This window comes from Plecotus auritus (assembly GCF_963455305.1).
Source record: "Plecotus auritus genome assembly, chromosome: 5".
Lineage (NCBI taxonomy): Eukaryota > Metazoa > Chordata > Mammalia > Chiroptera > Vespertilionidae > Plecotus > Plecotus auritus.
In genome coordinates, this window is record NC_137776.1 from 177,957,599 (window position 1) to 177,977,782 (window position 20,184).

General features: G+C 49.0%; 1 protein-coding gene across 2 annotated transcripts in view; it reads right to left on the reverse strand.

Moving 5' to 3' along the window:
• Positions 1–12,884: 12,884 nt before the first annotated feature.
• NR6A1 (nuclear receptor subfamily 6 group A member 1) overlaps positions 12,885–20,184 on the reverse strand; it is a 171,263-nt gene continuing 163,963 nt past the window's right edge. For both annotated transcript variants that reach the window (XM_080669666.1, XM_080669665.1), the window contains exons 8-10: positions 18,048–18,169; positions 16,398–16,550; positions 12,885–13,266 (exon numbers count right to left, since the gene is read on the reverse strand). In XM_080669666.1, the coding sequence (XP_080525792.1) occupies positions 13,178–13,266; positions 16,398–16,550; positions 18,048–18,169 (364 nt within the window). In that variant the 3' untranslated portion in view covers positions 12,885–13,177. The remainder of the gene's footprint in view (positions 13,267–16,397; positions 16,551–18,047; positions 18,170–20,184) is intronic.

Consider the following 20,184-nt stretch of genomic DNA (forward strand, 5'->3'; position numbering starts at 1 on the left):
GCCTGGTCTCTTCACTCCTCCGGCACTGAAGAAAGGAAGAGGGGGACGAAGGGCAAGCAGGTGAGCTGACGGGCCACCTCCTGCGTGCATTCCACGCCGGCTTTCTGCATGTCACCATCCACCATGGCTGCTAATGCTCTCGTGGGTCCCTGGGAAAGTTGAGGCTGGGTCAGGGGGTTTGGCTACGGTGGCCCCGGGTTGGGGTTTTGTCTAGAAGGTCAGGCCTCCCCACACAGCTGGGCATGTCCCTGTCCAACCTCCGGGCTCAGACAGGTCCTGAACTGTCCTGGTTCCACAGGACCAGACTGCTCTGCTCTGTCCCCCCTGCTCCCCCTCCCCCATGCATGACGCACTCTTTTGTGCGTTCCTTCACCTCACTTTTACTGGGTGCACGTTAGGTGCCATCAGCGGAGAAAAGGGAAGAAGAGGGAAGAAGTCTGTCCTTGGAGGATTTACCTCCCAGCCATTCATTCCGGGGCTGGCAATCTCTGTTGAGAACCCTTCACTTGAGGAAACAGGCAAGTCACACAGAGCACCTCACTTACCTGGCTTGGGACTAGACGATTTTTCTGGGTAATTGAAGGCAACCCTATTTAAAACCGAGTGTGTCACCCTAGCCCCGTGGTCGGCAAACTGCGGCTCGCGAGCCACATGCGGCCCTTTGGCCCCTTGAGTGTGGCTCTTCCACAAAATACCACGGCCTGGGCGAGTCTATTTTGAAGAAGTGGCATTAGAAGAAGTTTAAGTTTAAAAAAATTTGGCTCTCAAAAGAAATTTCAATCGTTGTACTGTTGATATTTGGCTCTGTTGACTAATGAGTTTGCCGACCACTGTGCTAGCCGGTTTTGCTCAGTGGATAGAGCGTCGGCCTGCGGACTGAAGGGTCCCAGGTTCATTCTGGTCAAGGGCATGTATCTTGGTTGCGGGCACATCCCCAGTGGGGCGTGTGCAGGAGGCAGCTGATCGATGTCTCTCTCTCATCGATGTTTCGGACTCTCTGACCCTCTCCCTTCCTCTCTGTAAAAAATCAATAAAATATATTTAAAAATAAAAATAAAACCGAGTGTGTCTTCCTCATTGTGCCACTCAAAAGATATTTTTATTTTGAAAATACTTACAAGAATTTTACTGGCTGTCATAACTGATTCTACCAGTTAGTATATTCTAATCCCACCTACGACATGACATTCAACTGATTTCCCAACATTCATGACGTCTGAATATGTATTTTTCACTCTCAGAAGTTCTTACAAGACGCACTTCTCTTGCATATGCCTGGACCTAACTAGTCTTCCCCTTTTAATGCAATGATTTTGTTTCTGGATTAATACCACTCATCCTCTGAATTTACAAAGGAAATATCTCGCCCTGGCCGGGTGGCTCAGTTGCTTGGAGCGTCGTCCTGTGCACTAGAAGTTCGAGTCCCAGCCACAGGCTTAAGGTTTCGGGTTTGATTCCTGGTTGGGACGTGTATGGCAAGTAACTGATGGTGTTTCTCTCCCCACTCCCCCTTTCCTCTCTCTAAAAAAAATCAATAAACACATCCCTGGGTGAGGATGGAAATAAATAAATAGAAATATTCCAGAAACACCCTATGACCAACATGTCACATACATGTAACAAGCAGCAGCCAAGGCCCTCTGCACCTCTTTGAATGGAAGACTTTGTGAGGCGGGGACCACTTTCCCTTCCTTGTTAAACAGGACACACAGGCTCTTTCAACACCATGGTGCCGTGGAAAGAGCCAGCCTGGCTTTGCCAATCTCCTGGTGAGGCACTGAGCCCCAAGAAGCAAAACTGACAAGGGGCTAGTGGCGAAGACTCCGAATAAATGCCAGTTCTGCCATTTTCTAGCCGTGTGACCCGGGATCAGTCACTCCCCCCTCTGGGTCTCATGTTCTCTCCATAAAATGGGAACAAAAATGAGACAATACATGTAACGTACACAGCGGCTGCCTGGATGCTGTTTCTCTCATTAAATGTTAGCAAACCACAAACCAACAACAAGCTGAAGGACCGGCCGTCTATCCTCAGGGCCCCTTTCTCTGTCGAGTCTGAGATTGCACCCTCACCCTCGACACCGTTGGTCCTTCTGGGATGGAGTGCTCACCCCAGCCTGGGGAACCCTCACGGAGATGTCCAGCGCTGATTTCCCCTGTGCGACAGCAGCCAGCACAGAGCAAGCAAGCAGCACTGAGCGTTTGACAGACTGCTCCCCTCTGCACCAAAGGCCCCCCATGCTGCCTGAGGTGTGGAGTTCTGCTGCCTGCCTCCTCCTGGCCAGTCGCCTTCTCTGTAGGCCGTCAGCTGTCACTTGCCACCACCCGGGCTGGACACGCCTCACCCCTGATCACCCTGGATATGTTTATCGACACCGTCTTCCTCTGAGCCCCCCTTAAGGATGAGGCATGCTGAGAATGAATGGCAAGGCCCTGCGTGCTGGGACTCCTACTAACCAGTCCACACCTTTGGTCAGTCTCGAACCCTGTCCACCATCCTGGGAAGTAGGTGGTATTTCCCCCTCGCCTCCCATGAGCAGCAGCATGTGGGAGGTGAGGAAACTCAGGCTCAGAGAGACAGGTATCTTCCCAAAGTCACAGAGCAAGGTTGGGATGGAACCGGATTCAAGTCCAGGCCTGGCCGTCCAGAGCTGGGCTTGCTGACTCAGAGTGCTCTCCGCTCAGCCACAGCTGGGTGGCCTGTTTGTCCTTTCCTCCAAGCTCCAGCCCAGGGGGTCCCAGGCCATGAGACCCACCCGGAGGGGAAGGAGAAGTGGTGTAGTCCTGACCCCTCCCTCCCCAAGCAAACAAAGCCCAGGGTCTTTCTTCTAAGTGGGGACTTTCCCAAAGTGCCAGGCCTGTTTCCTGGAGGTGGAACAAGAAACAAATAGATCCGAGACCCAGAAACTGAAATGGAGAGGAATGAAAGACAGACAGAAAAAGAGCCCTAGAGGAATGAGGCATAACAGACCCAGAGATGGGGGCGGGGGGAAAGAGAGAGAGAGAGAGAGAGAGAAGGGAGAGAGAGAAGGGAGAGAAGAGAAAGAGGAGGGAGAGAAAGAGAAGGAATGAGAGAGAAATTCAGACAGGGAGAAGAAATGGGGGGACAGAGAGAGAGACAGAGACATAGTGACACTGAGGCAGAGAATGAGAAAAGAGGGGCAGGGCCCAAAGCTGGAAGCCCAGGGAGTGTGGATGTGGAGACCCCTCACAGGGCAGCAGAGGGGGTGGGGCTGCTGGCAGCAGCAGAGGCTGTTTCCGCTGCACCCCTTATCAGCCTGCTGCCAGATGTTCAGATCCGATGCCAATGTCAGAGAAGTCCATAGTGCCGGGTCAAGGCCGTGGCCAGCGGGAGCCTCAGCTGCGGTGTGGGGAGGGGTGGCGGGGGAGGGGGGACGGCAATAGACCTGCTTGCTCTTCCCCCTCTGCCTCATGGCGCTCTGGGCTGGACCACCTGGTGGGGGTGGGAGACCAGGTACCTTTGGGGACTTCTCTAGCCTGAGAGCAGGGACTTGTGGAGGCAGAGTGGGCTCCTGGCAACCTGGTGACACAAACATCTTTGCACACCCACATGTGAGGAAGTACAGGGACACATGCACATGCAATCCACACTTGTGCACGCGGGTGCACTTGGGGCCAGCCCAGTCTGCGCACAGCTGCTGCACCCCGCTCGCCCTGCTCTGCCTGGTCAGCTGGGTGAGCCTGGCCCCTCCCCTGAGCCAGGGCTGCAGCCAGAGCAGCAGCGGGGACCCAGCTGGCTCTTCTATGAACAGGACACTTGCAGAACCTGCATGTCCTCAAGGGCTGGGCTGAGGTACCTGGGACCTTCTAGAATAAGAGCAGGTGGAGACCCTCAGGAGTAGATGCAGGGACTGGGTGTCTGGTGGGCTGGGCTGCAGCCTTGGGCCTGGGCCTCTCCGCCATGCTCCTGGAGCATGCAGCCGCAGCTGGGCCCCCTTCCTGGGGTGGTTTATCTCACAGCGCACACGCTCGGCCCTCAAGGGGTGACCCAGCCTTGCTCCCCACATTCCTCTCCAGCCACGCAGCCGGTGGGCCCCCCACAGCTGAGACAGGGCCTGTACTTGGGGGTGGTCAGGAGCAATCTCAGAGCCACGCACTGCCCTCTTGGACCTAGCCCTTCGCAGCCATGTCTTTGCTTCTCTCTCTGCTTTTGCCTCTGAGCATCTCTCTGATTTTGTCTGTGCCACAATGAATCTGTCTTTCACTGTGTCTGCCTGTCTTTCTCTGGGAAGGTCCCAGCTTGTTTCTGTTTCAGTCTCTTCTCTTCTCCTCTCCACTCCCCTCTTCTCTCTCTCTCTCTCCCTCCCTCTCTCTTCCTTGCATGGGACCACTGGGGCCATCTCTGCTCTTCCTTCTGGCCCCTAGTGGCTTCCCTCAATGGGAATGTAGGTGAGAAATCAGGCTGTGGGCCGGGGCTGAGGGCCTGGGCAAGGGACTTAGACTTACAATGGATGAACTGGGGCGGCCCAAGCAGCAGAAGTCCAGACCCTCAGACCCCTGAACTACTAAGTCAGCCCAGATAATGGGCATTGATCAGGGTGTGGGGCTGGGGGTCTCCTCCCCAGTATAGTAGAGAAGACTGGGGGGTAGGGTAGGAGAAGAAAGCTGGGGCTGGAGGTCTCCAGGCCTGAGGGCCTCCTTCCTGTTTGTTGGGAAGTGAAGCTGCTCAGGGGAGAGGAGGGAGGCCATGACGACTTCCGGGAAGCTGGCCCGAGGCCACCCTCCCTGTGCCCACATGGGGCCCGCTGGCCCTGGCTTAAAATAGTGCAGTTCCTCTGCTGGGGCTGCTGCTGCCAGGCCCAGTCCGAACCTCACAGGGCTGCTCGCTGCTGCTTGTGCTACCAGCCGAGGCCTGGGGTGCAGGGATTCACCCAACTCTCCAGTCCTCAGACTGAGGCAGGTGGAGAGTTAGAGAGAAAGCAGGGGTTCCCGAGTCAGAAACCCTGCATTCCAGTCTCCGCCCTAACACTGACCAGCCGTGAGACTGGCTGGTCCATCTTGCCTCCTTGAGCCTTGGTTTCCACTTCTACAAAATAGGGCGAGTGCCTGGCTTTCAAGCTAAATGAGATCACATATGTAGACTCTTCAGAACCTCGCCAGGCATCACGTGGACCTAAAAAATGGGAGTTCCCTTTGCCTCTCTTGCTGGCTGTTAGTCCAACTCCTCACTTGAGGAAGGGCCTCCTTGGAGCTTCCCTCCATCCCTACATGGCTCCTAGGATTAGGTGTTGAACAGGGAAGGTCTGTGGAGAGGGAGCTTGCAGGGAGGGCAAGGATGGGGCTGTGGTCTCCATGGTGAGACTTGTTGCCAAGGGAACAAGACTCCAAGAGCCCTGGGTCTGACAGTTGGGCACTTTTGCCACAGGATCTCAGAGAGGCTGATTTTAGGTGGAGCTACACCCCTGATGGGCAGCCAGGCCAAGCTAGAGAGGTGGCTTCTGGCTCTGCTACCGGGGTGTGAGGGGCTGCGGCTCCCCCTCACACTGCTTCCTTTCATGGATTGACTGCATTGAGCCCCAACTTTGAACCAGCCTCAGTGAGTCCTTAAACCCCTAAGCCACAGGCACCGCCACTTCCATTTATCTGACAGGGAAAGTGAGGATCGGAGAGTCATCTATCTGGGTCAAGGCCACATACAGCTGGTGAGGGGAAGAGCTGGAATTAGAAGAGACGGGAGACTCCTGCTTGATGTGCCTGCTGTCACACAAGCTGCCTGAGGGAAATGACCCCTGGGAGGGCTTTGGGGAGCCACACCCACCCTGGTCCCTGCACCATCCCCTGCCACCACTTCTGGGGGGTCCTGGCTTCAGACTTACATAACCTGGACGAAGCTGTCTCCTCTCCAGTTACACAGAGATGATCTTACCTCAGAGGGTTTGCTTATGAAGAAGGATCTCAGCACTCAATCAGTACTGGTTTATGTTCATTCCTGAGGTTACATACAAGCTCTATACCTTAGACTAATTACCCTTTCTGGGCCTTGGTCTCCTTATCGATGAACTGGATCATTATAGCACCAACCTCAGAGGATGGCTTTGAGGAATCAGTGATCGAATGCACAGGAAATGCTGGCACAGTGCTTAGCCTTGCTCTGAATGTAAATTCCGTTCTTCTTCTTTACTTCCAGACTATCGCCTGGCACTCAAGGAACCCCAAACCTCAGCATCAGTTAGTAGCAGTTTATAAATTTAGAGCAGTGTCCTCCATGGAATACTGTCCCAACAATTTTAACAGGAGGAAAAAATGTCGCATGCCCAAATCCTTCTGGGTAGACCCAAATTAATTTTCTTCAGGCAGGACTTCCCAGAGCCTTTAATATGCCAACGAAAGTTGGGAATTGGAGAAAGATGAGTAGGGGCAGTATTTCCCCGATTTTTGGCAACAGAACGCCTATTCTTTTCCCATGGGGCCACCTTGTGGGTAGTTATGTTCTGAGAAACCACAGGGATTTGGCGTCTATAGCATTCTTCTTATATCTGGGACAGCCCTGCTTTTCACATCAATTTGGTCGGGTCTGTTCTTTCACCTCTTACAGAAATTAATCCTTTATTAAGTTTTGTTTATTGGGTTAATAGCAAAAAGTTCAACCAAAGGCCATTACTGAGCTTTGTTACAAACCCCAGACATTCATATTCAGCACTATTGAATTGCTAAGGCTGAGCAGGGAGGAAGCCTGTTGTAACTTTGGTATCAGATAGACCTGGATTCGAAAGCCAGTTCTGCCATGTACTCATGTCATCCTAGGCCGATGGCTTCATTTCCTCGAGCCTTAGCTTGCTTAGCGTAAAATGGGGCTGAGCGCTTCCCTTGCAAAGTGGTTCTGAGCATTACAGGAGACAGTGCAGGTAAAGCACCCCTGCCCGGCACACAACAGCCGGCCAGCAGACATGCTCTTCTCCTCGCATCTCTGCCTTATCTGTCCCTTCTATGGGGCACGGAACAGTCTATTAATTAGTTCTGCAGCGCTTCTTTTGTTCTAAAACCACCTCTTTCAAACCTCAAGGGCTCTCTGGTCCCTTGTGCTGGAGGAGGCTGAGGCACGGGAAGGCAGCTGGGCTTCCCCTCATCTCACACATGTGGATTAATGGGCTTTGATCAGACTCTCCTCAGCTTTTATCTTCCCAAACCGAGGAACCTGTCTTTCCCATTTGTCTCCCTAGAACTCCCAGCCCAAGCCGGGCCCTTCTCTGATCATATGAACAGCAAGATTACAGGACAGTCGGGCTTTCGAGATGGCAAGATCTGGGTTCAAGTCCAGACCCTGACCCTTCCTGTATGACTTAGGGCACATCCCTTGACCTCCCAAAGCCCCCATTTCCTCAGTTCCAGAAAAACCTTATCTATTGTCTGGCAGGATAGGCATTCATCGGTGGACCACCGTGATACACTAGGCAGGCCACCCACCAGCACACTGCTATCTGAGATGCAGCTCTTCCCTGGACCTAGTCTCTGGCTCTCCTTCCCCAAACTCCTGAATGTGGCATTCAACGTCCCAAGGAACTCGCCAGCTTCAACTCTTGCTAATCCCTCCCATTTGCCACCATTCCTGCCCGGCAATCCCTTGTTATACCTGAATAGCCCATATTTTTCTGATTCGTAGCTGGGCCTCCTCTGTCTGGTGACTTGCTTCAAGGCCCACCTTCAGTACTCGCCTGAAGAAGCCCCTTTGAGCAGAACCACTCCCTCTGCTCGGCCATTACAGCCCCGTGATCACCCTCGATCACACCTGAGCCCACTCTACTACAAAGGGCTGTGCCTGCCTCTCCCACGAGACTCAGTTCCTCTAGCTGTGCCCCTTCTGGCTGGGTGGCCTTAGATGAGTCCCTTCACCTCACTTACCTTAGCTTCTTCACTTATCAAACAGATGATAATCCTGTAAGTTCAAGGAAATTCAGGTTTGTGAAGAGTCCCAACAGTGCCAGGCACAGAGCAGACACCTCGGTCAGTGCTGGTTCATGAATTCAAGCAGTTCTAAGTGACATCCCCCTACCAGACCCTTAGCAATAGGGTGGGTGTCAGCGACAAGCAGGAACTCGATGTGAAGGCATGAGCCAGCTCCTTAGGACACCCCATCATCCCTCCCCAGAACCCTAGACAAGCTTCACAGACAGATGCCATGTGCAGGATTCACATTTATTGGTTCAAATACAGTACCTAACATTTTCTAGACATGCATTTCACACTAATTGGTCACATTTCCACAGGTAGTCAATTCACAGAAAAGGGCCCATCCCTTGCCAGCTGGCAGGGTGGGAGGTAGCAGAGGGCCTGGGTAGCCTTGCAGAGCCCGACTATCATTTGGTCATGCAGGGCTGACGGAGCCAGGCTGGCAGGCAGCCCTTGGCCGGCCCTTTGGGGACAAGGGCTCAGAGACATCCCGTTTACTTGATTCCTACACGGACTGTGGGTAGAGGTGGACCTTGGATAGGTAGCCCAGGAGTCGGCTTGTGGGTGCCCGTGCCACCAGAGCCTGGCGGTAGGGTGGTGCTTCCTGTGCCCTGGATCGTAGAAAGGAAACGGAGGCCTCTTCAAGGGGGTGGCTGGTCCTGGCTGGGCAGGTGTGAAGGACTCCCTACACTCGGCCCAGACATTACAACGCACCCACAGCCCCTATCGCAGGCCTGGGATGGCAACACAGACAAAAACACCAACACCCCAGGGCAGGCAGGGTTTCTCTCCCGATAGAAACATGTAAACAGAGCAGGAGCTACAGTATTCTTTTCCCACAGGACTTCTCGGAGAGGAATCGACCAGGATGTCACTTAAGAGGTAGTATTTTTTTTTTCTTTTTCATGGAAATTTGAGTCAACAACATTATCACCTTATAAACATTTCAGAGAAAGAAAATAATGCTCACCCAAGGGCAAAAACGACCTGGTGACAGATTGGCCATGCTGGCAAGGCTGGCTTCAGGACTTGGCAGACCAGCCTCCACCAGAAACACAGCTTTTTTTCTTGGGCTTGGAGCAGGCTCTGGCCTGACTCACAGCTTCCCTGAGCCTGCAGTCGAGTCCTGAGTGGGCTGCGGCCCATTTAGGGCTGCAGATCCTGAGGGGGCAGGCCAGACAGGGACCAGACGGGCAGAGCAGGGCCCGTGGCTCGTGTTCCAGGACAGCCAGAGTCTTCAGGCCTCGAGATAGCCCAGGCACAGCCAGAGCAAGCCCAGCTCGCTCTGACTCAGTGTGCTCGTGGGCTCCTGCCTCTGAGGAAGCAGTCCAGGTCTGGCCCCCAAGCCCAGAAAAGAAGCTGCTGTCCGTGGCAGCCAAGAGAGGGGTTTCTGGGGACCCTGTAATTAAATACACATCCCTGAGCTGTGGCCCTAGAAACCCTTGTCTCAAGGCTAACCAGTTTCCAGCATCTGGTGGAATGACTGCCGTTTCTCATCCTGAGACACAGATAAAACATCGTTTCACAGACACTGGACATAGATGCTTCAAGCCGAGGAAAAAGGGAGGAAATTATCAACTGCAAAGGCAGAGGGGGGTGCAGGGGAGCACTCATGGGTCAATTGGGGGAAAGAGTAGTGTTTGTTTTTTTTGTTTAGTTTTTTGTTTTTGAGGGTTTTTTTGTTTTTGTTTTTTTTTTACTTTAAAAAAAATCAATAAAGAAAATAAAAGAGCTGGTCTGAAAGAGTGGATTTCTTAACACAACTGCAAAATTTTAAAAAGCAACAAAGAAAAAAGACACAGACCAGGGGCCCAGAGCTAAAGATTTGGAACTACTGCTCAACTTCCTGCCCTGCTGGGAGGCCAGGGTCCCTTTACTTTGGCCAACCTTGGACATGAGGGAGATGTTGCCCACGCTGGGCTTGTCTGTCTCCATCTGTCCCACTCCCCAGGAAATCAAGAACAAACAAACTAAAGTAAGAAATAGGTAGCAGAGCAAGGCAGCTAGCTCAGAGAGCCCCAGATTTAAGGACCTGGTGACACAGTGGCCACGGCAGGTCCTCACTTCCCTGAGAAGGGGTGGCAGGTGAGAGCAGGCTGGTGTGGAGTGGGTGGCTGTCTGCATGCCATGGAGCCCCTCGGTTCCCTCTCCCCCTCCTCTGGCTCCGAGAACAGGACAGGAAGGTTCCTGCTGCTGCTTTCCATCCCCACAGGCTCAGCCACCTCCCTCCTGGGCTGGGCATGGGGCTGGGGCTGTCCTTCTGAGCCAGGTGGAGTGCTTTGAGCCAGGTTCTGGGAAGTTTCTCCAGACTTAAGTCAAGACCACCAAACCTTGTGAAAGACTCCAAAGCCTACAAAGGAGCCGGAGAACTTGAGTTGTAGGCGAAGTTCCAAGATTCCAAATTTCGTCTTGGGTCAAGAAAGCATTGAAAGGGAAGGGAAGGGGAAAGCCGTGTTTCAATGCAATGCAAGGAGGTGGGATCTCCTTGACCACGCAGCTTTCAGGGTCATTTTTTAGGTGGAAAAATTCTCACTTAAAATGAGTGCTGTTGGTGGCAGGGGATCAGAGAGAGGACAGAAGAGAGGGGAATTAAGAGACCATACACACAACTTTTTCTTCTTCCACTAGCAAAAAGGCTACCTGTTAACCAAAAATTATGGGAAGAAAGGCAAAAATACAAACACAACAAACCCCCCTCCAACCTTTCTCTGTGTCCTTCAAACCAAATTTACAAATACATTTAGTGGCTGACCTAACGTCTCCACGCTGCTAGCTACACTCCTACCATCTCCTCATCATACCTGAGTTTGCAATGCAGCACATTAATTTTACCCTGTTTAAAAAAGCCCACATCACAAAAGGACTGGGTGCAGAAGACATTAAAGGCGGTCCACAGGTCAGGCTCTGGCTCAGAACACACGGCCACTTGGCTCAGAGATTCTGCAGGGCACTCGGCAATGAATGGGCTCTTTGTTCTGTGGAATCTGCTGCAAACATTTGTAAAAATGGATTTGTACAATGGCAACTTGCAGAACCTTTCCCCCACTCCACAAATTAACAACTTGCTCTGTTTAATGCTGCATTATTGGAGAGACATGTTCTTCCCTCATCAGAGAGTAATTTCCTTTGATACCCAACCAACTGGTAAAATTCTTAATTTTAAAGAAAAGCCATTTCAAAAAATAATAATAACTTGACAGATGGGGGTCTAAGCAAAGAAAGAAGCTGCACACAGCAGCCATCTTGGAGAAGGGGGTGTTGGATATGTGTCTCCTCCCTACGTTGACAAAAGCAGCTCAGAGTCTGACCTGTAGCCAAATAATGTGATCTAGTTGGTTAAATAAAACATGGGGAAACAAAAATATTGTGAACTGAGAAATAAACAGATACACACACACACACACACACACATCTTCCCATTGACATGTGAAAACATTCTGATCAGAGCTTTTCCTGAGGAACACATTTTCTTTCTTTCTCAGAGCAGTCAGGGAAAGGGCTTTGAGGAGTAATGCTCTGAGTTTTAGATCCATCAAAGGACAAAGTCATCCCTCGGCTGGGTACCCGTAACATTTCACTGGAAAGAAAAATTACAATCCGACGTAGACTGCCCGGCTGCTCCCGATGTGGTGGCCCGCCAGGCAAGTTTGCGAGGCTGAGCTGGGAAGAGAGCAAATGGCCTTTGACTACACAGGCAAAAGGAGGTACAGGAGGCCCTGCAAGCCCACCCAGGGATGCACCCCTCTCGGCAGTCAGTCTGCTGCATCGGCTGTGCGAGGTCCCCGGGTGGAGGCAGGGACAATTGCTGTGGGAAGGCAGAGAAGAGAAAAGCACCTGAAAGAGTTCCAACAGATATGGTGTGGCTGCTGGCCAAAGCCAAGAGGGGAAGGAACACTTCCTGGGACTAGGTGGGGCAGGTAGTGAAAGAATAAGGGGCCCCGGCCATAATCTGGAGGGGACAGCCAGGCCCTTAGGAACATGAGGTAGTTTAAAGCCCCCCTTCCCCTCCAGGCCTCGGTCAGCTGGGCCACTCTGGGCCTTGGGCTCTCTGTTGAGGAATCCTGGTCTCATTCTGGAGAGATGAGAACTTGGAGTGGAATGGAAGGGCAAAAATTCTGGTGGATGAATGGCCCGCCACTGTTTAAAAAAGAGACTGCAGGTTTTGGATTCAGTCCTGGGGTGGGAAAGGATGGGATGGGGGGAGAAACAGAGGACTCCAAAGGAGGAGTGTTTATACTTTTAGCAGTGTGGACTTGTTCCACTACCCCTTGAAGAAAGCAAGGTGACAGGAAAATGGACCAGTAGTGGGCACCAGGATTCAGAGCATGACATTCTGCTTAGCTGTTTTTTCCAGAGGGCCAATAGGAAGTCAAATGTGTAAGGGAGAGGCAAGGAGTCGAAGAAGGTAGGCCTTGGTAGATCCAGGTAAGGAAGCTAGGTAGCTGGGAGTCCCAGCGAAGCTGGCAGGCAAGTCCAAAGGATGACGTGATTGCCAGGACTTTGCTTGGGTGAAGTCAGCAGTGGCAGTGGTGGGTCAGATGGCGGGGAGGCCCACAGCATGGTGTGAGAGCAGAAACCCTTCGCCCTGAGGCCTTGGGTGGAGGGAGGACACCTAACTTAAGGTTTGGTTGCTGTGCCCCACTCTCAATTGTCATGCTTTCCAAAGGAAAGAGATATTCTACAGCCTCCTCTCCTGCCTCGGTCCCCCCCTTTGCTCAGAGAACCTCCTGGCACCACTTTGCCCTTTTATGGTGTGTGCTTTCACCTGGCAATTCTGTGGCTAAAAAAAGGCAGTTTGCTCTCTGACAGACAAATGCACGAGTCTGCTGAGAACATGTGGAAAAGGGAGGCATGGTCACACCCCTCCCTTTCCACTGAGGTAGTCGTCTTTGTCAACATTATGGAAATAGTCATCTCAGCCCATCCCTCCCTCCCTCAAAATACAAAAGAACTATCTCTAAACAATGACAACACTGTCACATTAAACATCTTCACATTCTGTAAACTGCAAGGAAATGCATCGGCTGCATTCACACAAAAGCATGTGCATCATGTTGAAGGCCATACATTCAACTCTGTCGTGAAATAAATATATAGAAAAATGAGCTTAAAAAAACAGACAAACAAACAAACACTCTTCTTGCTATGGAGGCAACCGGAACGCTGCTGCCCCCATAGCCTCCACCTTGGTCTCTCTGGCTCTTTCTTCTGGAGCCTGTCCCGCCCACCCAAGGCTTTGTGGCTGGCCTGAGGAGGGGCATGGGAACAGCTCACTCCTTGCTCACACTTGTCTTGCAGGAATGCAGCACCACCTTAAAGAGGAGGGGCAGCTGCTCCAAGGGCACATTCACCATTTTTCCTGGGGACAAAGTGGGAAAAGAAGAGTTAGCAGTGGCCGCTAGTAGAAGAGCATGTCCCTCCAGTTGGGCTGAAGAGCAGAGGTGGCCTTTTTGAATGACTGCGGCAAGGAAAGTACGAGTATCACAAAGACACAGACTGGCTAACGTCCTGATACCCAGGCCCACTTTAGGGCCAGAGGTGAAAGTTATAATTATGTTATTATCCAGGGAATATTTACTCTGCGCCAGGTGTTTAAATGCATCATATCACTTAATTTTCACGCTATCTCGGTGCGATAGATATTACCTTTTATCCCTATTTTACAGATGAGGAATCTGAAACTGAGAGGGATTCCTAGATGTCCTCTTAAAGCCAAAATACGAGAAACTTATATCCTGTTTTCTCTTTTTCCTGATGGATGATTTATCATTCTATAAAAATTGCTCATCAGAGTAGTATAATGGGTCAGTAAAAGTACTGAGAAATCCATGGTTAAAAAGGACCTACAGGTTTCTTTACTGGAGGCCTTCTCAGAGCACTCGGTGTGCTAATGTACAAGGTGTACCAGTTAATAATGCGGATTCTGTAATCAAAGAAAACATGATAATTTCAAGAGAAACATCAAAAGTGCTTTATTCAAAGTAATATCCATCGCTAGCTACACATTTCCTCCATCCTTCAGGTAATTTGTGGATACTGTCCCAATAGAACTTTTCTTGTTTTGAGGCAAACCATTCAGAGACCCAATTTTCCACTTTTTAGTACGTTTTGAAGTGCTGCTCAGAAAGTGCGTGTGCCATCGATCGGAACAAGTGGTAATCTGAAGAAGGAGCAAAGTCTGGTGAATACGGCTGGTGGGTTAATACTTCCCAGGCAAGATCTTTTAATGTGTCTTTAACTGGTTTTGAAGTGTGTGATGGTGCGTCATCATGAAGCAAAATTACTTTGCCGTGTCTTCTGGAACATTCTGGTCATTTCACGATCAAAGCATGGTTCAAATTGATTATTTGTTGTCAGTAGCGATCAGTATTAACGGTTTCACCTGGTTTTAGAAGTTCATAATACACCACACCTTCCTGATCCCACCAAACACAGAGCATTGTCTTCTTTCCGAAGCAATTTGGCTTTGCAGTCGATGTTGATGGTTGACCTGGATCAACCCATGATTTTGTGAGTTTGGGATTCTCAAAATAAATCCACTTTTCATGGCCAGTCACAATTCAATGCAAAAAAAGACTTTCTTTTGTGCCGTTGAAGCAACATTTTACTGATGACTTTTCGGTTTTCCATTTGTCTTTCGTTCAGTTGATGGGGCACCCATTTTCCTTCCTTTAAAATCTTTCCCATCACTTGTAAATGATCGGAAATTGTTTGCTGAGCAACGTTTAATCTTTCTGCAAGTTGTTTTGAGTTTGACATGCATTTCATCCAATAATGCTTGTAACTGTTGGTCTTCAAACTTTTTTGGTTGACCTGGACATTCTTTGTCTTTCACATCGAAATCATCACTTTTAAAGCGTTTAAACCAGCGTTCACAAGTATCTTGAGATGGAGCAGTGGTCGGCAAACTCATTAGTCAACAGAGCCAAATATCAACAGTACAACGACTGAAATTTCTTTTGAGAGCCAAATTTTTTAAACTTAAAGTTCTTCTAACACCACTTCTTAAAATAGACTCGCCCAAGCCGTGGTATTTTGTGGAAGAGCCACACTCCAGGGGCCAAAGAGCTGCATGTGGCTCGCGAGCCGCAGTTTGCCGACCACGGAGATGGAGCATGTTCACCATAAGCTTCCCGAAGTATACGATAACTTTCAGCAGCACTTTTCTTCAAAATAAAGTAATGAATTAAAAATTCCCGCAAGTGCTCTTTTTTTTGGCACGAAATTCGACATTTTTAAGCGTAAAAATATCTATGATGTTAACACCTTCAGAAAATTAGGCATATGAATTTTTGAAGCTTATTGTCAATACAACAAAATAGCATACATATCAAATCACATATATATCAACATATGTAACTCCATCTTTTGAAAAAAATCCGCATTATTGACTGGTACACCTGGTATACAATAAATATTGGGATGTGGTTCTCCTTGATGAACCGAGAGTCACCTGTTCGTTAAAAAATACTGATGCCCAGCTCCCGCATACCAATTGAATCGGGCTCTCTGGAGGTGTAACCCAAGTTCGGGTATGTTCTAAAGCTGCCGGGTGAGCCCAAGTGCTGCCAGGGCTGAGGAGCCCGCTCTGTGGGGAGGGGTGATCACCAATCTGTTTACTGAAGGGAGTGCCTGATGAACATCTCATTGGGTAGGATATCACTTTGAAAATGCTGAGACATAAATATCAAACATCCTTAAAATTCTAACAGCTGAGCTCCAGTTCACATCTGTAGATTACTCTGGGCCCAAAAAGTAGAATAAAAATTCCTTTGTCAAACTGAAAAATTTTCCCTTCAAACTTGTACTGCTGAACGTGACAGGAGCAATCTCTGTCTAGAGCTCCACATCTGAGCACCCTGGTCAGTGCTGGACGACTACAGACAACAATCTCTACCAATGAAGTAAGCAGCAATGACAACCAAAGCCAGGCCTTTCCATCTCAGTGGGCCTATTTAAATATCCAACTCAGCAGGGGTCAAGACCACAGAGCAACAACAAAAATTCCTTTACAAATACAGGATTTGAGGATTATTTTAAAAATACTGCTTTAAATGAATGATCCCCTAAAAACCTACAGGCAAGTCTATGAAACAAAGTTAATGTTTAAAATTGAGATATAATTAATTCACATACCATAAAATCCACCCTTTCACAGTTTACAATCCAGAAACAGTTAATTTGAGAAACTCTGAGCCATAATATCACCAGCCACCAGTCTTGCAGAGCTTGCTCTGAGGTTCAGTGATAAAGGCCACAAAGTACCCTGCACAGCATAGGCGCTGAGGAAATGCGAGATCCTCCTCCCCACAAAGAAAACTTGCACTTCTCGTTACAGCGTGGACTGAAACCGAGGGCAAGGGTAGCACTGCTTTTATGCAGTTGGTCTTGGGCCTGGAATGAGGATCTGAAAACACTGCTTGTCTCATCCTCTTCACACAAGCTAAGAGAAGCAAGGAAGGGTTGGAAAGCCAGCACCCAGAATGTTACCTGCAATATAGCGAATCTCAGGTAAGCACATCATGAGGTCAGGAAAGCGGTTCGGCTGATGTGTATATTTATATTCAGTGAAATCCTGGCAAATGTACCAGTATCGCTTGTTCAACTGTTCCAGCTGTGAGGCACTGGTCAGACCCCTGATATCTGGGAAGAAAACCACATAGGATGTGAGAGAGTTTTCTAATGTGGAGGAAATACCAACTCCTTGAATAGATGCATATTTCAATTAGAAGTTATTAAACATTGCCACACAGAGGATCTGTTCTCTTTCTGACATGGAGGAAAAAAGTTCTAAATAAGGGGAGAGAATCAGATAAAGAAGAATAAAAAATATACAGGACAATCACTAGACTGAGCCCCCTGAGAACTAAGCGGTATCTTTCTCAACTTCATACCTGGTTTCCCAGTACAGGGCTTGTAGTGGAACAGGCACCAGTAGATGCTGAACCACTCACTATCTGACAATCTACCTTTCCTAACGTATCCTTCACAGTATGTTTACATTTGCCCTTTGCTGGAGCCAATCAGGAACTGTGCGGACACCTACACATTCATGCTTGTACAGATACTCACATGCTCTCCTGTGTTTCTGCTCATACTACTCTAGACAAGAGTTCTCTCTCATTTCTTTGCATACACACCTAACCCTTTTTATATAGAGAGTGTGGATATTCTACATATGAATCTTTCCCAGCCTTTGAGGCCCAACTTAGACTTCTCCTCCAGGTAGTTGCTACTTATCTCCCCCATCTGAGGCTCCAGTAATGTGTCACGTGCCATCAGAGTATATTTCTTGAGGCCAGGAACCTGGAATCTACTTTATTTTTCAATGTCTTTAATGGTCACCACAGGGCCTGGCCTATGGGAGGCACACAGATCAATGTACGAATGGTGCAGAAGCAGGAGGAGGTGTGTGTGTGTGTGTGTTGAGGGGGAGTAAGCAAAGAGGAGGGCCGAGAGTCTCTGGACAGGGCAACTGACTACAGAACGGAGCACTTCAATGTCACAGGCAGCAAAAGAGCCCAGCTCCGCTCAGAGCAGAGCACTCACACGCCGCTTTGGAAAAAAGAGAACACAAATTCTCCTTTGTACTCTGGTTACCAGCAGCTACCAAGCCACACTTCGCAGGTAATACTCCACGTTAATCACATCCAGCACACTTCTAGTTAAAAGCTATGCTTGATATGCGAGTATGAGCTTTGGTGAACCCCACTCTGCCCTGAAGGGGACTCAGAAGCACTGCCAGCCTGTCGCAGAGGCCTTATCTTCAATAGGTTCATCAGTCACTCTGCTCTTCTTCAGTCACTGGCGAACTTGGTACATATTTTAAATGACGCATGTACTGTCCTTGGTGTCTGCATTGAATGCATTGAAATTGACTAAACAAAGCGAATCCTCTTCCTTCCGCTACGAGTTACAGAGACTGTGGCATTTAGGTTTGAAGAAAAAACCCAAAGCACGCCCTGCACTACAGAGAGACACAGTGATGATAGGCCCTCTAAGACTGGTACCCATATGGGGTGTCACATTCTGTGTGACAGTCCTGAGGGTAAAGGGGGGGCATAAACATAAGGCAAAATGTTCACTGGCAAAAAAAAAAAAAAAAAAAAAGCCCCTTCTTCCCACACCCAAGCCACTCACCTTGATTTAAGAAGTTAATTGCTTTCATGCAAGCATACTCCTCATTGCTGACCTTTAGCTGATGGAACTTGTGATACAGGTAGATGAGCCGCTCGATCACCTCCATCCCTTCATCACTGAATCTGGGGAGCAGACACAGGTGTGAACAGTGGGCTCTGATGCCAGCAGAGGTCAGGCCAGGGAAGGCAGGTTTCTGACAACTCTGTAAGGCATCTGACGTAGGAAAGAGGCTGAGCTCGGGAGAAATGGAATCCAGAACTATTAGTGAAGGACGGGGCATCCCTGGTTTGTCTAGAGGTCACGCAAGGCAGCTCATACAAGCTGTTATTCCTAAAGTCAGGTAGGGTCAATCAAATCTAAATCCAGTTCTATCATGTAAAAGCTATGAGACCTTGACCTGGTTGGGTGACTCAGTTACTTGGAGCGTCATCCTGTACACCAAGCATGTCAAACTCAAAAGGCTAACGTGGCCAAATAAACAAGGTTTAAGTTTATGTGGGCTGCAAAAAAACAAAAGCTTCAATTGTCATAGAAACGTAGGTTTATTTCGATAGAGACATGCTGAATACAAAGGGCTGAAATAAATGAGTAACTGTTAACATAAAATAATAGAACATTTTAATAAAAATTGTTTTTCTTGAACATTAACTTACCAGACACTAAGTAACTGCACAAATTAATAAGCGTAACACAAATAAACCTATTTTTCTTGTTCTCCGAAAGCGAAATATTTCCTGTTGCACACGCCAAACAAGTCAGTGCAAGACTAATGACGTGGCAATTGGCTGCTAAAATATTCGCTGCTAGTATTAGTGGAGAGGAATGGTGCGCCTGCACATAAGGCACGTAAGAGAAATGAATGCAAACACGATTATAGTCATCAGTCATTAGAAAACGTGGTAGCTCGTTATTAATAATTATGTATAACAGGATATTGTAAAAATTAAGTTATGAAATTTTTATTAAAACATTTCTTACATACCGTTATATTGGCTGGGCCACAAAAATATTTGTTGTGGGCCACAAGCGGCCGGCAGGCTGCGAGTTTGACATGCTTGCTGTACACCAAATGGTTGTGAATTCAGTTCCTAGTCAGGGCACATACCTAGGTTTGATCCTTCGTTGGGGCATGTATGGCAAACAACCAATCAATGTTTCTCTCTCACATCGGTACTTCTCTCTCTCTCTCCCTTCCTCTCTCTAAAATCAATAAAAGCATATCCTCGGGTGAGGATTAAAAAAAAAGCTGACCCTTGGAAAGTAATTTGACCCCTCTAAACTTTGAGGTCCTCCTCTGTATAATAGTGCCTGCCTGCTCAGGTAACAAGGGACAAAGGAGTTTGGGATGTAAGTGTGGAGAAATATGACATCATTAATATACTGCTACTGTTGAGGTGCAGCTTCAATTTCAGTGGCAGCTGCCTTGTGACTCTATGTGAGCCTCAGCCACAATGCAGAAAAAGCTGCTAATTGTATTAATGTAGGTTCACTGTTGCCAGCAGGGCTGATGTTATGCACAGTGATGTTTTTTATTGGCATCCTTGACTTCAGCTAGGGAGGAAGGGAAGCATTAACTGAGCCTCCATGCCAGGCCAGTCTCTGTGCTAGCACTTTGTGTGCGTTATCTCATTGAACTTTCTCAGGCCTACAGGTAAGATGAGGTTATCATCACCCCTGTACAGATAAGAAACTGAAGTTCAAAGAATAGAGGGGACTGGTCCACAGCATGCAGCTAGGTGGTGGCAGAACTAGAACTTGGAACCAGGGCCAATTTCCCAAGGCCTTGGTTTTTCAGGTATCTAAGGTGACATCCTCTAGCAGAGAACTCCTTTCTTTGGTTAAGTGTAAGTTCCCTGAGGAAAGACCAAGTTTTAGGCAATGGAGAGCCAGGATAGGGGACTAATACACTGGTCATAGAGGGGAATTTATATATATATAAAAGCCTAAGCAACCTTTATAACCAGTCGACCAAACGACTGGTCACTATGATGTGCACTGACCACCAGGGGGCAGACACTCAATGCAAGAGCTGCCCCCTGGTGGTCAATGCGCTCCCACAGTCAACCTCCTGCGGCTGGCCAACCTCCCCACCCCCCCTGCCCCCGCCGGCCGGCCCCGATTGGGACTGGGCGAGATG